This window comes from Athene cunicularia (genome assembly GCF_003259725.1).
Source record: "Athene cunicularia isolate RWA chromosome Z unlocalized genomic scaffold, athCun1 chrZ_part1, whole genome shotgun sequence".
Lineage (NCBI taxonomy): Eukaryota > Metazoa > Chordata > Aves > Strigiformes > Strigidae > Athene > Athene cunicularia.
Window position 1 is genome coordinate 11637759 of NW_020799142.1, and position 22576 is coordinate 11660334.

Genomic DNA, 22576 nt, shown 5'->3' on the forward strand with positions numbered 1-22576 from the left:
TACTGATTAAAGGCCCTAGCAGATAGAAAATCTTATCTCAGGATAAGCTCAACTAAAATAAGATCTTCTGTACTGTGACATACACATTCAAAACTTCTGTTTGGAATTTGAGCTTATTTTCATTTTCTTCTCATGGAAAAATCCTATTTCAGTTAATGCATGTTCATATATGTATCTGTACAGTAATTCTTCTGCATCTCACTGTTAGTGTACTATTAGTCTTTTTTTTTTTTGTGGTTTAACTACTGGTAAATCATGTCAGGAATGAGGTGACTGGTGGTAAGGAGTTTTGTTGTTTCTAAGAGGTCTTCCAGATCTAGGACGTTCATTCTGACAAGACTACCACTTACAGGCTGTGAGAAAATCATTTGCTTGATAGGATTTTCAGAATAACAGGGAGTACCCCAACTGGTGCTGTTGCAGGATGTCTCTTGTTCTGGATTCAGTGATTACCTATTGATAATCTTCCTGTCCTGATGTGCAGAACTCAAAACTTTGCACAAAGCTGTCAGGTTAGAAAAGATACTCCCAAACATATAAGGCATTGTAAGACCATTGATTGACCTGATGATCTGCTTCTACATATCAGCAAATAATAAATTAAGTAGTCTGCAAGGTCCTTAAGAGGTGTTGCTTAGTGACATCTCCCTAACAACAGATTACTACCTTAATTAGAAGGCTGTCTGTGTTCCCCAGCAGTTGTATTTGTCTTTCCTCATGAAAAGCATATGTCTTGATTTAATGAGTTACTGTATCTAACACCTCATCTACATAAAAAGTTATTGAGGACAAGGCAAAATTAAAATTAATGTTTGTGTGCAAGGTTTACTGCTTTTATGGATCCTGAGGAAAACTTATGAGCTCTGTGTCCTTCAGACAAGAGAATTCTTTTCCCTACCCTTAAAGTTTGTATAACCTAAATAAGAAAATAAAAATTTTTAAAAAATAGATGTAGTCTCTCCTGGCAGCAAGTTATTTCAGTTAGTACAATGAACTGGAGAGAACTTAAAAGTAGAATATGACACTGCTACATTGACTGATGCATACAGTTTTGTCTTACCTGCAAGTTACCTGGAATGCCCCTTGTAATGTGTCTGTGGATCTTACTACTCAAAAGACAGTTTTCAAATGCAGATTTTTTTTTTTTCTGATTTTTATAAGATGGATAGTACTTGCAGAATAATTAAATTCTATAAAGTGGTTACAAAAGGTAACCTTAGAATACAAGAGTATCATGTTGATCAAGTAGGAAAAAATGTTGGTTGATTGCTGTCTAGTTGAATGTGCTTTTTTTAAAGATGTATTTATTTTACTTGCAGATGAGAGTCGGGTTCGTCCATTGGTGCTTGCTGTTAAGAAGTGGGCAAGTTTTCGTGATATAAATGATGCCAGTCGTGGTACTTTAAGCAGCTATAGTCTTGTTTTGATGGTTTTGCACTATTTACAGAGTAAGTATTCTTTTAATATGTCGAAACTCTATCTTTTAAGTTTATATTTGTGTAGTTTTCCTCTTTAATAACATTTAGCACTGGCAGGATTCATCTTCCACACAGAAAAATCTGAAAATAAAATGGTTTCGTTCACTTCCATAGCACTGCATTTTTCTTGTAACAAGTAGACCTTGTCTCTGGAGGTAGAGTTACCAGCTTCAAAAAGATTTTTTTAAAAAAGAATGTACCTATATAACTATAAAATAAACTCAAGTGCTAATTAAAAAAATCTGCTTTTTAACAAGAGAAAATAAAGCTCTAGTTAAGAAATGTCTGCCTTTTAACAAAGGGAAAACCCAAAACGTAACAATATCAGTGTGGGGTTTTTTGTTTTCTGTTTTTTTAATTTGGGAACTTCCAAGAAAATTCAAAGGGACAATAAATGCTGTGGGGTCATTTTTGTATCTTCTGATGAGTGAAGGACTGAACATGAGGGATATGTATATGCAAGTATGCGCTACCATGTGGTTAGATTTTTCCACTGTTGACTGTCTCTGTAAGGTGACAGATGTCAAAGACTGTTAGAAGCTGGGATATTTGACTGCCAGTGGCAGTATCTTTCCTTGTGACTTCAATATATTGAAACATTGAATATCTGTATGGATGTTGAGAGCTTTAGCTGAGAAACTAAGGATCCGTGTTGAGAATTCAAGAAACTCATGCAGTCCAGAAATGTTTTCAAGGAATAGATAGCTTGAAATGAGCTTAGCCCCCTATTTCTTTCTTTCATTAGAGGAAGCCCACACTTGTGATTTTTGTAGTTGGCAATTCTTGCTTAAGACTTAAGGAATCATTTAAGAAATCATTTAGCTCAGTATGAGTTTCTTTTTGTTTATTAGGAGATAAGTTTATTCAGAAGAACACAAGGAGCTGCTGAAATCTACATCTTAGAGTTATATGCTTGTAGGAGGAGTTTCTTAATTCATGTCAGTTCATATGTAGACTTTGTGTTTTGCTGCTTGTATTTATGCTAAATCTTTGTTTTAATTTTTTTGTAACATTTTAGACTTTTCCTCTTTGTCTGTTTGTGTAGGTTTTAATTTCTTTTTTAATCAGGTAGAAACCATGTTTTGCTCCTCTGACAGCTTGTTTGACCTGGAATGAACATACTTGCTGTTGAGCAGATAGCCAACTATATTAATTTCAAGATTGTGCTACACCCACTCTGTAGTAGGGTGGAAAGCTCTTTATGGTAGTTGACTCAAGCTGGTGGCTTGCTTTCAGCTGAACAGCATGTGTAATAGAGGACCTAGGAGGGCATTTTGTGTATTTGGGATCCAGTTGGCTGGGTTACTTATTTTCTTGATGCCCATACTATGTACTTGTTGTTAATGTGCCAGTCAAGAGGAGATTAGGACATAAACTAGTCTATCCAGTGACTGGGTTTTTTTCTGCTGTGGTAGATTTCTTTGTTGCTGTGGAAAGAAAAGAGTATGTGTCTAAGTCTTGTCACAGCTCTGAAACCATACTGGAGGTGACTGAGTACTTCATTGTAGATCCTTAATACACACCAGAAGAAAAAAAAATCAAACAAAAAATGTGGATTTGAAGGAGATGAAATGACAGTTAACTTAAAAATGCTGAAGTGGTTATTAGATAGAACATTGAAAATGTTGGGAACTACAGGATATGAAGATGGCTATGCAAAGGTGAAGTACAAGCAGGGGAGGGTAAAAAGTATCTTTACATGGTCTAGCAATTAGAGACCTCCTTAACAGTGACTTTATAAGCATGATAACTAGTGTTACACTTTTAATGGAACAGGCCTTTTCACTTGAAAATTCTTCAAATATATTCTCATTGTATCACAGTCACTGTAGAGACTTGTATTGGGTGCTGTGTGCAGTCATAGCCAACTATTAAGCTTTGCATAAAAGTAATTCACAAGAGGGAAGGGAGTAGGAGTTACAAGTAAATATAAATATGTAGGCTTACCAGAATGTAACAACTCTGCAAAGCAGGAGAGTATTTACTGTAGTCATCTGTGGCACAGCTGTCTAGAGAAGGGTAAAAAAAAGTTCAAATAAGTATTTTAATGAAAAACTGATCAGTCTGCTGCCTAAGAAGGATCAGCAGTCCACAGACAGAAAAGGAGCCTTTTGCCTGTGCTGCATCAGCCTTTTCTGCTAAAAAAGTCTGAAGTGTGGTTCTGGGCACATATCTAGCACCAGCTGTTTAGATTCTGATGTTTTATTAATGCAAATTTGAACTTTTTTCCATTTCTGCCAGATGCATGTGATGCTACTGAAAGTAGCTTGTCTTAGTCATAGAATTTCCAGTAGAGGTTTTGTTTATGTTACTGGGGAGGGAAAAAAATTTAAAGTTTTCTTTTGCAGTAAATAGTGTCCCTGTCTTCACTGGATAAATTTCTTTACTACTTAATACGTTTCCATGTACTTATGTAGATGCCTTTGGACCTAAGGTTAGTGTGGCTTGAGTTTATTTTGTAGGTACATCAGTGTCTTGTACATGAACTTTCCTACAGGTGACAGGTCCAACTATCTTGTATAGTTAAAAAAAGGTAAAGTCATGTGGCAAATGCTGGTGGTAAGTGATAACTTTTCCCCTTAGCTCCATCCTCTTAGTGTAGCATACAGACCCATATAAAATACCTTGATTGCTTGTATTGCTCAGGTTTTGTTGCCTTTTATTTTACTGTGGCAGAGAACTGGAAATTATCCAAGATGTTACAGAAATAAGATGCTCTTGCATATTTCTAAACACCCACAAACAAAATAAAAGTATTGTTAGAGCAGCTGTGATCATATTCTTAGCAGTCCTGCTAGTTAATACAGCATACTCTTTGAAGATACCTCAAGCATGTTCTGAGAATTCTGCTGTTCTGATTCTTAGTCTCTGTGGAAAAAGGATTCTGTAACAAGCCTTCCCCTGTGAGACCTTGTCTGAAGTGTGAATTAAGTCCCAGCTCAGAGTCCTTTGTGGTCAACTTAATGATCACTCTCCCTAGAGAATGATGCAGACCAATTGTTTAAAAAAAAACCAACCATGCTGAAGACGTGATATTAAAGCCTTAGTATGAGGAATGCTTTAACAGTTCTGTAGCTGCTCTAAGGCTTGAGTGAGATGTGAATACTTTAGGATTTTTTCTATCTGTAGGACTACCTAACCTCATAAGTTTTTCCCCTATTTGTATTGTGCAATAGATGCTCTTCCCATCAGAGACTTCCATAAAAGTTTTAATTGTTTAGTGCTTTTTGTGTGTTAATGTCTATAATCTTTATAATCTGTTTTTTAGTAGATTAGCTAACAGCATTAGGCTGTGTTTATGTATTTTATGGGGATTTTGCTAGCAATGCCTATAAATGTGTTGGCCACTTTAAGTTACTTTTGGTTACTTACTCAGTATGTAACACTTTGCAGCTGAAGAATTTGTACTCTTGCAGTATCTTGAGACTTCCCATGCTGTGATAGAATCATTATTTTAGATGTAGGAAAAAAAAGAGTGAAGCTCTGATTTTTCCTTTAGGGAATCTAGATGTGTTTCTTATAGCCATAATTAACATGACTTTGTAAAGTGAAGTTGTACCCAGCTGCTGTAGAATTTTTCATGTCTTCTACAAGTAGTACTTAGTAACAGCTTCCCTTAGCTGAATTAACTCCTTATACTGCTATATACAAAATGCAGTAATAGAAAGATTTGCTGAATAACTTTTTTTACATAATAGATGCAAGTGAAGTTCTTGATGAGTGTTTTTAAAATGAAATTTCAGTCCAACATTTTGGTGTAGTTGATATGATGTTGTTTCCTGTGAATTACATGAATCACAGCAACTTTAAACTTTTTTTTTATAGCCCTACCTGAACCCATCCTTCCATCACTTCAAAAATATTACCCAGTAAGTGTTTCTTATTTATTACATCATATATGTGTATGAAGCTACTTATCTAAAATACATGAATTCTTAAATAATCTTTAATGGATTAAGTTAAACACAGTCTGTAAGACTTGTTGTTGATACACTAAACATAAGCATGAAAAATGTTATTTGTTGCTTTTGATCATTTTAGTGGAAATAGTCTGTTATATATGAAATTTCACACAGCTGGAAAAGAGCACTAATGAGAACTGCTGACTTAAATCTCTTTATGCTGGCCTAAAAATATCCCTGTCATCTGTGACTTTATGATTCTTATCTCTTAATATGTTAAGTAGTGTTTTTTTCTATCCAACTGTACTGTTTCAGAATTTTGTACCTTCCCACAGATGTTGAGTTGCCTGGTATTTCTGGGTGCAGAGGGTGAATGATACATGTTAACTATGGAGACTTCTGAGACCTCATAAAATTGGATTTCAGTCCAACAAGAAAACATCTTTTGGGGACTTAGCTGTTATCTGTTGTCCAGATCATACTGCCGATTTCCAGAGAACTCTTTTGATTCTCAGCAGCATTAGGACTGTAATTAGTGATACTTAATCAAAGGAAGATTACCTAGAAGTAAGAGCTGCCCTCCTAAATACTCATCTGGGGACAAAAGAGCTGTGGCTAAATAGTTCTACAGTATAACTTGTTTACAGAAACTCCTCAATTCCCTCCTTCTTACCTTCCTCTCATGTGTCACTTTTAAAATTTCTCATTATTCATAGTTGCCACAGTTTGGTGTCCCTATCTAGGGTTTTGGTGTTTTTTTTAGTGTTACTGATAATTGTGCTGAGGTGGTATCAGAAAACCACTTATTCTTTTGCATTTTTTTCCCATAATGTTGGAAGGGGAATATTTGATGGTACTGCCAATCAGGGAGAAAATACTGTGGTGTTAGCCATTTTGACTCATTAGAATAATCAAGATGCAGAAGAATAGCTTTGAGCTATAGTACGCTGCAGTTCTATTGCTGTTTTGTAAACATGCTTAGGGATACCTGTGCTAAATTTGTATGGTCTGTATTTTTTACTCTTATTTTTTACTGTACAGCATACCTTCTAATTTCTTCGAAGTCCTTCAGATTTCTTCAAATATCTGTCTATTCAAGTTAGTGCTCAAAAGCATCCGAAGCTGTTTTTCATTTATTGTACGATTAGCTTTATCTGATGGATTTTTTGAATTCCTAAATTTGCTAGTTATGTTTGTTTTAAAGCTCACATGCTGTAGTATTTTAAGTTTTGAGTAGCATGTAATTTAAAGAAAACAGCTGTAAGAACTGGTAACTTTTGACTCCTTTGAATAATGATGCAAACATTTATATTGTAGTGTTCAAACTGTGTAAAGGCCTTCAGAGCGTTACACACATACTAATGGCTTAAATGATTGAAGAAAAAGTGTACAATATAGTAAGCTGAAAAACCTAATGAATTTGTACTAAATACAAAGTTACCTTTTGTTGTATGAAAGTGGTAAATCACTTGCAGGTTCCTGTGTTTCTAGAATACTGCTGTAGGAATGTCATTTTTTTTAGCCTGTTTCAGTGTAATTGTTTTTCTATGGTGTTGTTAGTTAGCTTGCCTTTGGAGGATGGACTAAATATTCTTGGATTGCTAATAAAACAAAAATAATACTTTATACATGCTTACTGTAAAACCAAATCAAAACTATGGGTTAAGATTTTAAAATACACTAAATTTGCAAATATATTTTGGTCTACTGTCTCCATTAGGAATGTAAATAACTTTTTTAAAAATTGTGAAACTTATAGTTTCTGAATACTGAAATTGCAAAGAAATTTAAAACGGAAATGAGCAATACACCAAAACAATTCTGGTCTTGTAGCTTGCAGCAATAATTATGAAGCATGGGCAGATGCCAGTATTGAAAGAAACAGTGTTTTTCTTGTGGCTGTAGCTGGTCAGAGCTGTGTCTCCATCCTAATACTACACATAAATACTGCTTCTCCCCTTCTGAAACAAACCACCCTACCTACAATTTTTCAAAATCAAATCTGCACCTCTTTCTGCAGCCCAAAAATATTTTTATGCTTTGATGGAAACTGCTTGTTTTAAATTGTACATGCCATGTAAAGGAGACATGCATATGTTGAGTGAGGAATAAAAGACAGATTCTGTGACTCAGTATATCTTTACTGCAGATGTGAAGGGTGAGAAGTCCTGGAAATCCACCATATCTGCCGACCTGTGCATTCTGTTGCCATGGTGGAGTCTCCAGCTGGCACCAAGCTGATGTGGTTTGCAAATGCTAGTTTAGAGGGAGTACTAGACCTTACAAGATGTCAGGTTGGATTCTGGGGCTTCCTGCCCACCCCCCAGCTCTGAGCCAGATGGGGTGAGTGAGAGTAGCCCACAAAATATGTTGATTGATTTTTGAAGTTTATGTAGAACTTGCCTCGAAGTCAGGACTTTTACAGATGAGCTCTGGAGAACCTGTGGTGGCTGAGGCCGTTATGGCTTCTGTTTGTTTTGCCTGTGTGTTTGCCAGAGGTGAAGATTGCTGCAACTGGGATTCAGAAGGGTACATGTGCCTGCATCTCCAATGTTCTAGAGCAGCCTGGCATATTAGCTTAAATCCAGATGGGCGCGGGTCTCCACATAGTTCTCCAGATTGTGGACTTCGTGGACTCTAGCATGAGCTTGTTTTTGTTTCTGCTACCTCAGCTTCACAAGCAGTCATAGCTTGCAAAGGGTGGTGCAGAAGGTGGGATAGTGCTTACTGTAGCTTCTTCATGCACAGGAGTCAGTCCTTGGACAGACACAATTTACTTCACTTCTTGAGTTGCACTTTTTAGAAGTATAAACATTAGTTAAATGTTCAGTTGTAAGACTGCCAAAGGGTATTTTATGTGTGTGAATATAGATACGTATCCAAAATGGCAAGATACTATGATGTTACCACTGTAAACTTTTTTGAAGGAAGGATCTTGTACAATCAGAGTTAAACTCGTTATGCATCAAGATATTAAAATGTAAAGAGTTTTCTGAGGTATGTTTGTGTTCTTTTCCAGTGTGTAATATGTAATGAAAATATGGGTAAGCATTATGTAGCTTTAACATGAAGCATGTTGCTGAATACTAGTGTTTCCTTGAGAAATCAACCAAAGCAAAGATTAGTGATCTAGTAAAAAAAGGAAAAAAATACTTTAGGGTCCCCTTTTCTGGGGTATTTTGAAATAATGGATGGCTCATTTATATTTGTGGCTCAATCAGATCCTGAATTTCTTTTCCATTTTTTAAGATGGCATAAGGTAAAGACAGAGCAAGCAAATTAGGGACTAGTTTTAAAAGAAGCTGCATTTTTTTGCCTTCTAAAGCAAGTTTAAAAAGAAAAAGCTTACAGGGAAAGCCTACTTGTAATTAAGCTAGTTTGAAGGATGCTTTGTAACTGTGTTTTATTACCAACCTCCCTTATGTGCAGAATCTATAAACTGTACCATGTTCTGTTTATCTACTTCCTCACTGAGTCCCTCTGGCAGGAAGAAGGGTACTGTTACCCTTGTTTTACAGTAGGTGGATGGAGTCAGATTGAGGGTCAAGGATTTTCATAGGCTGTGTGTGGCAAAGCAGAAAAATGAGCCAATGTATCCTATGGCTCGTCTGATGTCTTGTTCACTGGACACTGAGTGATTGCTCTGTTAAAAACTGACTTTAGGGAAATGACATTGTTGGTTATTGGTATGTTGGATATTGGTATATCTTCACAGAAGTTTTAAATCTTTCCCATACCCAGTTTTAAATAATAATCACTTTGGTTTTACATGTAAAACTTTCTAATCTGGTAATAGTAATTTCTTCCATAAATTTTCTGTGTTTCAGAAAGATTTAACACTTTCTTCTACCTTCTGCATGTGCTGATCAGCAGCTTGCAGTGATTGACAGTTTGCTTTATTAGTGTAAAAAAAAAAAAAAAAATCTTCCAGAAAAGTAGTTTCAGTCATGCTTTCTATTTTGTAATACTTAATTGTCTTTTTAAGAGTCATTTTTGTAGTGGTATAACCACTAAAGCAAGTGGAGACACAAATTATTTATATGTGTGTCTCAAGCTAGGTGGTTGGGGTTTTTAATTATTAGCTGCTATAGATCGCATTTGTAATACAGCACTTGAATAATACGCATTTATTTTTTGAAGGCAAATGCCTTTCTGAGTAAGGAAAACTTTAAATTGCCTGGCCTTTGCAGGGCAGGTGTACTTAATATACATGATAAATCTTGGGCTGCAAGTTTCATGAAATTCAACTTGCTTTTGGAAAAAAAAAAATCATCATTTTAGATTGCAGAATTGAAGGGTTCTGATTTTAGTTACTAGATGAAGATTTCAAAAATTGCGTTCTAATGCAAGTTAGGAACTCTATCTCTTCTGCCATGGGTGGGAACCTCTAGAATGTGGTACGTATCCTGCTCCTCAAATGAGGAGTCTTTCAATTTTATCACTGTTGCTGAAGAAACAGACAAACTAAATATCCTGAAAAATACTTTCATCTGGATTATGCTTATATCATAATCAACCTTTTCAAAATACAGATTTGTGATTTTAAAACTGTTCAAGGGTTTGTAACAATATTTTATTAACTGCTAACAAATCTCACTGAAAAAATATCTTTGGATAAAGTTGTATGTGATACCCTTTTGCTCTTTTGTTTTTTCTGGATGTATGCATACGTACACAGGCACACATGTATCTTCCTTTTGTGCCATAAGTTTTATTTACAACTATATTTGATATATTGTCTTTTGCTATTAGGATAACTGTTGGTTTATTTTTTCTTGTTCAAATTATGTACAAACACTAACAAAATTAATTAATTGTGATCAATATATAAAATGTAAATAAATTACTTAAGGTCAAGATTGATAAGAAGCAGCAATGTCTCTACACTTGTAGTAGTGCTAACAAAAATAGATTGGGATATTATTTTTCGGAATAGTAAATAAAGTTAACTTTTTAACTGCACAGGATGCCAACCTCACTGTAATGGCAGATTTATTTTTTTTTTTGCAGTTGAGAAGTTCTTAGGCATTTGAACATTCAAGGCATTAAAAAAAATTATCTTGTTCTCCTTTCCAAAACTGTCTACTGCCTCCAAACATTTACTTACTAGTTTTAAGACATCTGTTGTTGTAATTTCATTGCATTTCTGTTTTGTATTGTTTGGAGGTCAGCAGCCTTTGTTCTCATTCCTTTTTTCCTTCTGTGTCCATTTCCTTATGAGCTGTTATACTACTAATACTAAATTCATTTGTTGTGATTCTTCCACAACTTTGGAATGGGCAAAGAGTGACTTCAACTGTAGTACCTGTTTGATTAACTTTAGGCTCAAAACTGTCTCTACTGTATAACATAGGAACAACTGTTTTCCTTTATATGCTCCATATCTGCTTTTTATGTCGGTGTGTTTCCATGTTTCTGTTGTGTTCTTTTGGATTGTAAACTGTTAAATTCTGAGCTCTACTAATATTTTATATGCCAAGTTACATCATGTGAGAACAAGACTTGAAATTTTCATAGTTGGAGGAATGGTCTTTTTTCCCCAGAAGGTGTTGGTGAGGGCTCCAAGAAGTTTTGCTGTAAGTGGCAACAGAGAATGGGAGTCCCAAACTTTTCAGTCCTCTGGTTTGATTGCTAACCGTATTTTTCTCAGAGGAAGCACTGCCAGCTGTGAACGTGGAAGCAGTATTACAGTGTATGGTGCTTTCAGTAATATTCTAGTACTATAAAGTTTGAGTCATGCCTGATACTAGTGTTTAAAATAACAAAGGAGTGGAAGGGAAGATACAGTTATGTCTTAATAGGTCCCTAAATTTACATAGATGTATTTCTTCCTGTGAATGTAAAGCTTGCTCTTGTGTATCTTGGGTTCGTTTTCCTTAAAATACGTAACACTGCTGTAAAATATAGTATCCTGGTATTACAGGGTTTTAAACTGTTTCTCTAGGTAGAGAAGATACATTCTTCATGTACCCCAGTCTCTGAAAAGAACCTAAAGGATGCAGTGGACACACAAACAGTATAGCAGATCTAAAACCATGTTAATTTAGTCTTGTGTAGATTCCTTTTTAAGCTGGCAGTAGTGACTGACTTTTTCTATACCCCCACATCCCACACACCCCACCCCAAAAAGCATACTTCAACTTAAATGCTGTGTTTTATGTGTTCAGGTTTTTATATAATTTTTTGGTTTTAATTCTTTCATAGAGGTTAGATAGAGGCAATGCTGCTGCAGTCTTTGAACTCATTATGTGGGAGGATGCAGGTTCATCTTAGAGCCAGTGGGTTTCAGATGCAGTTTTAATTTTTGTGTTGTGGCAAAAATAATTCAGGCCGCCTTTTTGGTTTGTTTCTGCACCACAGTTATGGGAACATGGTGATGAATGCATTAGCTTGACCTGCCCTGTCTCAGGTCAACTACAGCCAGCTCAGTGAAGGCTACCTTACTCAGCTTCTGCTCATGTGGTTTCACTAGCATGTACATGCAAGTCCAGTTCAGAGATTCTTCCATGTTGAAATTCTGTCGCAAAGAGAAGGCAAGGGATGGTCTCAGACACTCCTTCCTGTGCAAGATGATTCTACGTGAATTCAGGAGGAGTAACTAGTATCCAACAGAGGAGCACAAGAGAAATAGTTTTTTGCTTGTAAGTTGTCCTTGAAGTTCTAATAAACAAATGGTAGGCAGCTTTTTTATTATGGAAAGATATATGCACCTAGGTTAAGGCACTGTGTGTGTGTGTGTGTATATATAGATATATATAGATATATATATATATATATACTCTCTGATTTTATTTTGACAGGAATATTTTGATCCTACTTTGCAGTTGCATCTTGTTCATCAAGCTGTATGTACCATTCCTCCTCACTTCTCAAAAAATGGATCAAGCCTTGGAGATTTACTAATAGGCTTCTTCAAATATTATGCCACAGAATTTGAGTAAGTAAAAAACTCACATCTTATTGTTTTAGAATATGCAAAACTTTGATTCCTTCTCTTCAATATAGCAACATGTTATAATCCTTGAAGAGAAAGATTGGCATTAATGCAGGAGTGGTAACTGACAGAGAGGAAATGAGTGAAAAGACGAAAGGACAGCAGGAATGCTCATGAAGAGCATTTGACATATTTTGCTTAGCTAGGCATCCTATTGTGTAAAGTAACTGCCAGATATCAGAGAGCTTTGTCTTTTAAAAGTCATTTAAAAATACATGGGGTTTGTTATATTACTATTTTAAATCTGCCTATCTATGTGTGAGAAAGATCTGTAATTCTTAGTTGTTGTTTAAGGTATTGATTGTGATAAGAATTACTTGGACCTTAATAGGTCTGCTTGTCTTCTGTCTCCCTGAGTCAGTGGAGGTAACTGACCAGGTAGCACCTTACTTTGACTATAATATAGATCAATATAGGCCACACCTAGGGAAGAATTCTCCCATATATAGTTGGTTCACTAGCCTTGTTGGTTTGCTAGAATGAGAGTTTAAATTCGGCATCTTGTACTTTCTTGTAGAAGAGAGGAGGAATTAAAGTTGTGAGGGCATCTGAGAAAGCTGTAGGTTGCCAACATTTTGCCAAATTATCACCTGAATTTCTTAAAAAAATTTGAGTGTCCATATAAATATCAAATGGTTGTATTTCACTCAGCTTAAAGATCTAAAGAAGTTGTTTCTGAGGCAGTTGGTTCATACGTGTTGCTGTCCTATGTATGTGCATGATACTCATTTCCTAGAAAGAGCACTGTTGTTCTGGTTTGAGCTGGGATAGAGCTTTTTCTCTGTGGCTAGAATAGTGCTATGTTTTGGTTTCAGCAGGGATTTGGTAGGAGAAGAATGTTGATAATACACTGAAGTTTTTAGTTGTTGCTAAGAGATCAAGGACTTTTCAACTCCCAGTGCCCAGCTAGTGTGCAGGTGCACAAGAAGCTGGGAGGGAGCAGAGCTGGAGCACCAGACCCAAACTGAGCAAAGGAATACTCCATATCATACAATGTCCTGCTCAGTGTATAGATGAGAGGTGGCAGGGAAGCTCACTCTCCCAAGATTGCAGTTGCAGGGTTTTTTCCTCTTCTCTGGGACTGCTAGTCAGGAAAGATCTGGGCATTGGTAGGTAAGTTGTAAGCAATTGCACTGTGTGTCACTCATTTGTATATTCTATTATTATTGTAATTATTTTAGTTTTATTTGAATTAATAAACTGTTTTTATCTCAACTTGTTACCTTTACCCCTCCAATTGTTTCCCCCACCCCTTGGACAGGGGAGGGTGAGTGAACAGCTGCATGATGTTTGGCTGCTGGCCAGGTTTAAACCAGGACAAAAATTTACAAAGTGCCTAATTTTTGAAGTGTTCATATTTACTTCAATATAAGAAGTGAACAATCATGAAATCTGTAAAAGAAAACATCACAGGGGTGTGCACCAGATGTAAAACCATAAGCTAAGTCCATATGGTCTGTGCAATTCATGAACTAATTGCACTTTGGGCATGCTTAAGCCTGATTCTGAGAGATTTTCTCATAAGGGTTTTTCCTTCAATGATCTGTGCAGATAGGGGGATGGTCTTTTGTCCTAAAAATTTCTCCTGAGTGCCTGTCTTTTCAGCTGACAAAGTGCTGTTTGCTAAACAAGTAAATTAGAAACCACTGATAGAGAATATCCTCAAGTTCCAAATTTATGTGGAACACTAGATGCATCCTTTACTACTTGTCTGTATCACGAACTGCGAATCTTCTCATATATGAAAGTAAATATCTTTTTCACTACGAAAGAAGTTTCTGGTTTGCCTGTGCAAACTAGCAGAGATGATCTTGTCCAAGTGCAGGAAAAATACCTAATTTGACTTTACTGGTTTAGGTGCTTGTCAGCATAGTCAAGAGCAGATTTGTGTCAGTAGCTGGTCCAGGAATACACTTTTTTGTTTGCTCTTAGACATGCAGGATATACTAAGAAGTATGAAGACTAAAAATGCTGCGATATCAGTACTGAAATTGATGATAATCTCTGAATATTATTTTTCATGATAACAAATGAGGAAAAAATGTTAATCATAGAAGCATAGGGGAGCTTCTGGTTAAAACAGCTTGAAAAGTGAACAATGAAAATAGGATAGTTGCTGAGGTCAAGGGAAGAAAAGATTTAATTTTTTTTTTAAATCAACCAAACAAAGAATATCAAGCTTGTTTTTTTCCATGTTGAGTACCTGTTAAGTATTTAAACATTTGACTGGCAATATTCTGTTTAAAACAAAACAAAAACCTGTAAAAAAATAGCAGTTAGAATTCCTGTGTTGAAAATGTTTCATAGCTGAGAAGTTGTATTAGGAAATGACATGCCTAATGCAGCAGCCTACATTGTTTTTAACTCTTTCTGCTAGGGAAATAAAACTTAGTCTGGTGTATTGTTTACTTAACCATCTATGTATCCCTGACAACTGTAAATCCTGTTTGAAATGAGCAGGGTGTGTCTCAAAGATACTAAAATTCCCTATAGTTTCATAAAACTTGGTAACTGGCTGGAGAAGAGAAACCCAAATTAATGTCCGTGTCCGAGAAAAGTCAGGCAGAACATCGTGTTTAAACATTTTGTGTGTGTGTGATAGCCAGCCAGTGAGAACAAGTACAGTGTCATGCTACTGATGTTATCTGTTAACTTATCTTTGAGGTTGCTGATGGAAACAATGTTTTAGGTGGAAATGACGGTAAGAGTTAAATACATACAACGCAGGGCTCTGTTATGTCTGCCTTTCATGGAAGAACTGAATGTGTTGAATATTTTCATTGCTGTAATTGGTATTTTTTTTCAGTGTTTGCTTTCCCTCTAAAATATTTACTAGTGGTTTTATGCCCAGAAACTTTAAGATTGTATTTCAGATACTGTGACTATTAAGTTAGGTAACATTTAAATGACCAGTGAGCTTTCACTGTTGAACTGTGACATGTTTGATGAAAAGATTACTATAGAGAACACTACTTCAGCTTTCATAGAAGTGACTTTTGTAGATCACTGTCTGTGGAGTAGGACACAATATTCCCAGGCTTAATATACAGGATCTGTTTTACTGAAAGAACAGCATGCAGTCAAGAATGATCAGATCATGTATGAAGATAATCATTTTGGACAGAATGAGTCATTGATTCCACCTGCTGTAATTCCTAACTGATCAACTGGTTTACATGCATTGGTCAGGAAGATGAAGGGAAGATGGATATACATCGTTTTAAACTTCACCCTCAGTCTAGCGAAGGCCAGGTGGCATTTCAGTTAAAATCTATATTTTATTTCACTTGATGTAGTTTAAGGGCATGAGGGGCCCAAAGAGTAGGGCAGAGAGGAAGAAACAGGAGCCTTGCATGCTGTGCAGCCATTAATGTTCATCAGCTTGTGCTGTGGTTTTTTTCCCCCTTATGCTTTTAATCTGCTTCGTTTATTTAGAAAAAGCGGTTTCAGAAAACTGCTGATTACCATGTATTTATACAGAGCCCATTCCATAGTCCTGCTCTAGGGTTTTTGGTGCGTCCATAAGAAGTAATTTTTCTTCTTCATAATTTACCAGAAATGTGATTTGGAAACTGCTGCATATATTGAACATACACACTACGTATGGCAAAGCTTGATTTGCTGACATGGTTATATAATTAGCTTGCCATAAAGGTTGAAGTCTGCATAATGTCTTTCATGATACAGCTGGCTAAAAGTATGCTGAAACTCCATTTTAAGTATTTCAAACTATCAAAGGTCAGCTGATCACGCAGCGAGTATGACCAAGTAAAAAATGTATGGAGGTGTTCTTAAAAGAAAGTATTTGGAAACTGGTCCATGTTTATCAGGCCCTCTGACGAGAGTGTCTGATTTCATTTCTGCAGCTGTGAGTGAAGGCAGCAGGTTTTCACTTGGCTAGCTGTTTACAAAGGCCTTGCTCCTCTGAAGTTACTGCTAGGGAACCTAGAGATTGTCCTTCGTGGCTGTACTTCTCTTAAATTTAGTGTTTCAAGTTATGGAGCAGTTGGTGGACATGATAAAAGATTGGTTACATTATTGTGACAAAAAATAAAATACAGTTGCTCACAGCTCTCTTCAGGGTAGAACTGGTCAGCTAATAAAGGGATCATTTTTTAATAATATCTTGAATTAAATATGCTTACAGTTTGTACCCGTCTTCATGTGTTTATGCAAGTGGCTTTGGCTTACAAGAACAGTCTGGAAAACATGCTTTTAAATCTATTTGTAGTGTATTTATACACACTTACACATGGTCTTTTTCTTTCAAACCTTCTCCATGAGCAGCACATACCTAATGTGGTCAGTGACACCAGAAGTAACTGATAACTGAAGTAACTGTTTAAATGATTGTTGTTAACTTATGAACTGAAAGTGTGTATGCAGAGAGTATTTGCTTTGTGTTGGTAATAATGATGTTCTTGTGTGCAAGCCAAAATTGTTAAAATTGATACATGAATAATTTGCTGTTGCTAATTCATTTCTATTTCAGGCTGATTTTGGTGCCAAGGCAGGGTTAGTGAAGGTTTAATGAGACTATTAGATAAAGTAGTTGTTATCAAGTTTAAATAAAAAGATTTTAAAATAGCTATAAATGTCACTTTTTTGTTGCTTTTTTGGTAAATCAGTATATTATAAATGCATTTATTTTTTTGTTGAGGAATCAAGCCAAGTATAACCTAGAGAAAAAGTCAAGAGAAGAATTATATGTTTGAAGTGAAACAATGCAGCCTGGTTTAACCAAACACAGATCAAATACTTTATTGCCTGACTTGCCACTTCTCCCCCATCTTAGACCTCTGATTTTTAAATAAACTTTTAGAAAAGCAGAAGAATTAAACTGTCAGCTTCTGCTTATGACCAATATTCTGGAGCTGCAGTTTCAACTTCTTTGATGCTCTAGTCAGATGCTTTTTCTCTTTTGTCTTTTTTTGTGTTTGGGGTTTTTTAATGAGCAATTAATCTGAATTTCTTGTTAAGCTTGTGTTGATGGTAGTTTGTTAAAAAGACATGATAGGAAGGTATTTGATGCTTCATAATATCTGCAATTGTTGTAGTAGTAATCTATTGTGGGAATTAAGGAGAGGGAGAGTGATGGGTTAGAACAAAAGCTTTAGTTTGCATAGAATGCTAGAAATTATCACCTGTACTATTTTTCTAAAGAATATATCAAGAGAAATGGTGCAGTGGGTGAATAAGTAATCTGAGGTATCCTAAACTATGCTTTATATGCTGTGTCATGCACCTTTTTGAAACAGGCCCTATTCATACTCTTAAATAGAAGAATAATGTACATGTTCTGTGGAAGTACAGTTATTCAGACAGCTGACTTTCATAAGTGATTTTAATCATGATTGTTGTATCCAAGATAATTTGAGGAATTACAGGCATGGATTTTTAGCTGGTCTGAACTGTTTTATCTCTAACAACTTAATGGAGTTATGACAGTTGACCTGTGACCTAGAGAGTACAGAGTTCTTCCAGATTTAACTGATGAATTTGACTGTATTTTGATTTACAGTTGATATTTACAGATTTACTGCACGTGGTTGTTGCACCCAGCCAAGCTCCTCTCTCTGTGTTATGTCAAAAGATTGATTCAGTAAGGAGATAACGTCAGGTGTACATAACACCAGTACATCTAGCAGCATGCTACCCAGCTATCTCTAAGCCCCATTTTGTCAGAGCATATGGTGATGCATTGTTGGTGATCCAGGTGTTTCACTGATAAGGTAGTTTATTGTTTAGTTTAGTTAAGAGCAGCTGAAAACTGGCTGGATAGATAAGAAAATAAAACTGCAAGTGATTGCTTTGGCTTCCATTACACTTGGCATATTGTTGTGTCAAGCATCATAAAGATGCTTGGCCCATCATAAAGATTGTCCTGTAAACCGCCTGCTGTTCCTCTTTCAGTGTGATCATTTCCTATGGCTTTGTTGTAAAAATGTGCAAAAAGCAGTAGAATATCTTCAGATGTGTACTTAAATTGTTGCTCTGTTGTTGCACCTGTATGGGATCTAAAATTCATCATACACAGTGTTAGTGCTTTCTAAGAATACTTTTCTTGCATCAGGAAAGCTGGCCTGTAAGCAAGCTATCTTTATATATCTTTATACTGTTGAGTTCTTTTTTTATGGGATGCAGTATGTAACTTCATGTGCACCTAAACTCCTTATGTTCCTTTTCTCCCCTCAGAACATTCTGAAAGATAGATTTGAAGCTATAATTTCTTTTGAACCTAGAAGTGTCTGTATTCAATTTGACATTGTTTTATGAAAAAAATTATTGTCATGTATATGTTACTCATGGATGTCTGTGCTTTGTGGATGTTTTTGTAAATAAACTTCTGTTTATGGGAAATTGTTTTTGTTTTCTACCCATCATTCCTTATTCTTATATGGTGAATTATGAATTTCGGACTGTTGCACTAAATTATTGATAAAGTACTGTGTTATTCAGGCTTATGACATAGCAATGTAAACTGGTATTACTAATTTAGAGTCAAGAGTTAAAAGTTCTCTGAATTGTTTTCTTTTTCCCTAGTTGGAGCCATAAAATGATTTCTGTTCGTGAGGCCAAAGCTGTTCCAAGACCTGATAGTATTGAGTGGAGAAACAAATTCATTTGTATAGAAGGTAAAATGTAAAGCTGCATTGTCATTTTTACCTGTTAAGACACTACATAAATCTATCAGTTAGACTTTACCTTGTTTGTGTTTTAATAACGCACACATGTAATATATTTATGTAGTAAATTAAGTTTAACTAATATAAATAGTTTTGGAAACAGTCCCACCATAAACATTTGAGAAGGAAGCTTTAAGTTCTGTAGTGTTTAAAAATAGTTCTCCTGACCTTTTCTTCAAGAGCATTCATTGCCCTGTTACTTTTGGAACAGGGATTAGGGCATTGTCAAGGAATGGCCTTTATGACAGTAGTGTGTGTTTTTCTGCTTTGCAAAAATACTCATTAGTTTTATCAAGATTGAACTTCTGAAAAAACACAACAGGCACGTATTCAGATTACTCTCTAAGAATATTCTTTGTTATTGAAGTGCAGGACCTAGCAGTGACTAGGTTATGTTATGTTGATCCCCTTGTGCCTACTATTTTTGTCTGGCTTCTGAATGTAAAGTTTCTGCAGATACTATGAAGCCCTCCAGCACTGGAGGGTAAACACAGGCTACCTTTTGGATTTGCAGGTCTCGGCCTTCTTAGAGCAGGCTGAACTGGGTAATAGCACTATACAGGGAACTTGCTTCATGTGCTCTTGATGCCTTCCAACTGCTGTGGGGCATCTCCATGGAGAAGATAAACAGTTAGCATGAATAGGAGATGAAACTTGCACTGGGTAAAGAGAAGTTAATAGACCAAGAGAAGGACTGAGATGTTAGGAGAATGCAGAGAAAAGCAGGAAAAGGACTGAGAGGTACTGCATAACTGGAAACAGTTAACACATAGAGATAAGATGGGAGTAAGAATCAGGTAAAGGGGAACTGGTTGGACAAGGGACTGTGGATTAGCAACCAAGGTGCAATGGGACCAGAATTAGAAGTAGGTGGTTTGGAACACTGGGATGAAGAGGGAAGGTTTGAAATACCAGAGGTGACCTGAGCCCTGGCTGTAAATAAATGTAGGCTATTAGGATCAGGATATCAAGGGTTGAAGTTTCAAGATAAAAGCAAATAGAACTTGGACAGAAGTGAAAGGGTATGGAAAGGGTTGTTAAAGACTAGAAAAATTTTGTTAGGGGAGGAAGGGGATAAAGCAGAAGTTCTGTGGCTAGACAGGCGTTCCTCAGGACTGCTGCGGGTGGAAGTGCACCCATGTCTGTATACACACAGTCTCCTGCATTTGTGTTCCTCTGTGCAGAGAATAATTACCTGCTGGTGAAGTTTGTTACTCTGTGGCCCAGAGTTTACCAGCTTGGCTGTAATTAAACGGGTGGCAGTGTGAAGCCACATGAGGGGATTCCTCTCATTTGACTTCTGGTGGGAAAAAATCAACTACGAGTCATACAGAAAAAAACACTGAAAGACGACTGCACGCTTGACTCTGCAGCCTCAGAGTTGAGAAATGTGAGAATTAGAGTATCTGCACGGCTGAAATGATTCGGCATAGTGTATTGCCAGCATTGCCAAGGCTCTGGTCTGAATGTGGGAGGCGGGAATGCTGGGCAGCTGTGTCTGCTGCTGTCACATGATGCTGATCTGTGTTGTGGGGGGACTGTGTGTTTCAAGCTCTCAATATTTTTGACATGAGAAAGTGGTTGAATAATTGGGGTTTTTTTCAGGTTGGAAAACAGAATATCCAAGTACAAAATAGACACTTCAGAATTTGTTTTAAATGGGCTTGATTTCATTACATACAACTTTTCCTTAAGAGTGCATTTTGCATTTGAACTATTAAGCAAAATTATCTGTAGGTGGCACATCTGATTCTTTCCTGTCACTACGTGCTTCAAGATTTTATTAAGAATGGGGTTTAGCTTCACATACCAAGTTTTTCCATCTGAATTGGAAGGGAAAAATTAAATTTCCTATTTCAACTCAAAGTAGGCTTTATGTTTATTATAACCGCTGTTAAGCCAAACTAGTTTAAAAAAGTACGTAAGTTTTTAAATGTTACATAAAGATGTCAACATATTTTGGTTTCTAACTCTTTGTCAGATTTTTCAGTTAGCAGGCTAAAATTTCAGTACTTGGTTTTACTGAGTCTGTTTTTTTAGTATTTAAAATATGTTTGTTGATTACATGTCTGTGCCTGCAAGTTGCCACAATTCTGCATGTAGCACTGTATTTAGACTCATACAAAGAAAAAAATGTGTTCTGTTTTTGTTGGTCTTAAGACTTTCACTTGTAATTCCACTGTTAGAGTAACAAATATAGTAGAGATGCTCTTTTCAGACACTTTAAAATCTGTCAGTTTAAAATCTGTCAAGCTTTTACCATTATGGGGGTACAGAGAAACTGCTTTTATCTAGTGTTAGTGAACATTCCCTGTCAGAAACTCTGTATTTCTACTGACCATTCTGGTTTCAGTTTAAATCTTGTCAGTATCAGATAATATCACACTGTCTCCTGTTGAAAAAGACATAGTCTGAAAAAGCTAGAAACATGGCAATTTTGTGAGACTATTAAATTGATAGTCATTTAGGGAAACTGGATCAGAAGCTGTCTAAGCTGCACCTGACTCATGTTTGTACTTTTAAATCATTCAGACACACATGTTAAAAATAATTCTAAAAATTATTCCTCAGGGTTTGGTTTGCAGCAGTTCTGAAGTTTTACGTTTTCTTGTATTTTCATTTGGAAGGATGATCCCCTTTAGCCTTTCCATCAAGGATCAGTGTTGAAGATCTATTACGTCTTTCATTTTAATATTCTCATTTCTGCGTGTGAACATTCTTGATGGTTAGAAAATGTAGGTGTGTAGATAGTAGCTGATTGCAAAATTATTCTTGCTGCGCTCCAGGGAATGAGTTTATCTTTTGACAGTCAGTAAATACACAGGAAGAATAAAGGGAAGATGTGAGTCAGCTTTTGTGGCTAGAGTACCTTTTTACCCACTGACAGATTCAGAAGATTGTACAGCTTTGCTCCTGTTGCTTAAAAAAATATGTATCTATTGATTCAACTTAAAGTACATAAAGGTCTAGCATTAAAGAAACAGTTAACATCACATTTAAGACACAAAAGAAACACTGTACTGCTTCACATGGTAAGGGACATGGAATTCTTAGTAGCAGTAAGTCACTGTGTCAAATTATGTGACTGACTTTAGAAGACTATGTACCCTTTTTATCTGATTGTCAGTTTTCTGTTCCAATCTGAATGTATGACACATTCTAAAGTGAAATAAATCTGCTTGTAAATGTCCACTGTCAACTTTATAGGTAGTTTGAAGAGAAACCTTTTGGAAACTTGCCAAATATAACATTTATTGCATGAAACAATTGCTTTGTGACTTTAGCTTGCAGAAATAAAAACTGTTCCACAGAGCATATTCCAGATTGGAGATCTCAGTCTCCATAATGGCTTAAGTCCTTCTGATGTCTATTTAATGCTTTCTTTTACTATATGTCCCCATGTGAATAAAAGTAATTCATACCCAACTAAACCAAAAAGCTACCTGATCTAGTAAATACTTCTGCAGTTCTGTGGCCCTTAAGGACTTTAATACATTCTGGCAATGTGAAATATAC

The 22576-nt window shown here is 36.1% G+C and overlaps 1 protein-coding gene across 3 annotated transcripts in view; it reads left to right on the forward strand.

Annotated features, from left to right (window-relative positions):
* The window catches only part of TENT2 (terminal nucleotidyltransferase 2), a 48020-nt gene that overhangs the window by 20829 nt on the left and 4615 nt on the right, over positions 1–22576 (forward strand). For all 3 annotated transcript variants that reach the window (XM_026865572.1, XM_026865573.1, XM_026865574.1), the window contains exons 10-13: positions 1320–1448; positions 5304–5347; positions 12181–12317; positions 18918–19009. In XM_026865572.1, the coding sequence (XP_026721373.1) occupies positions 1320–1448; positions 5304–5347; positions 12181–12317; positions 18918–19009 (402 nt within the window). The remainder of the gene's footprint in view (positions 1–1319; positions 1449–5303; positions 5348–12180; positions 12318–18917; positions 19010–22576) is intronic.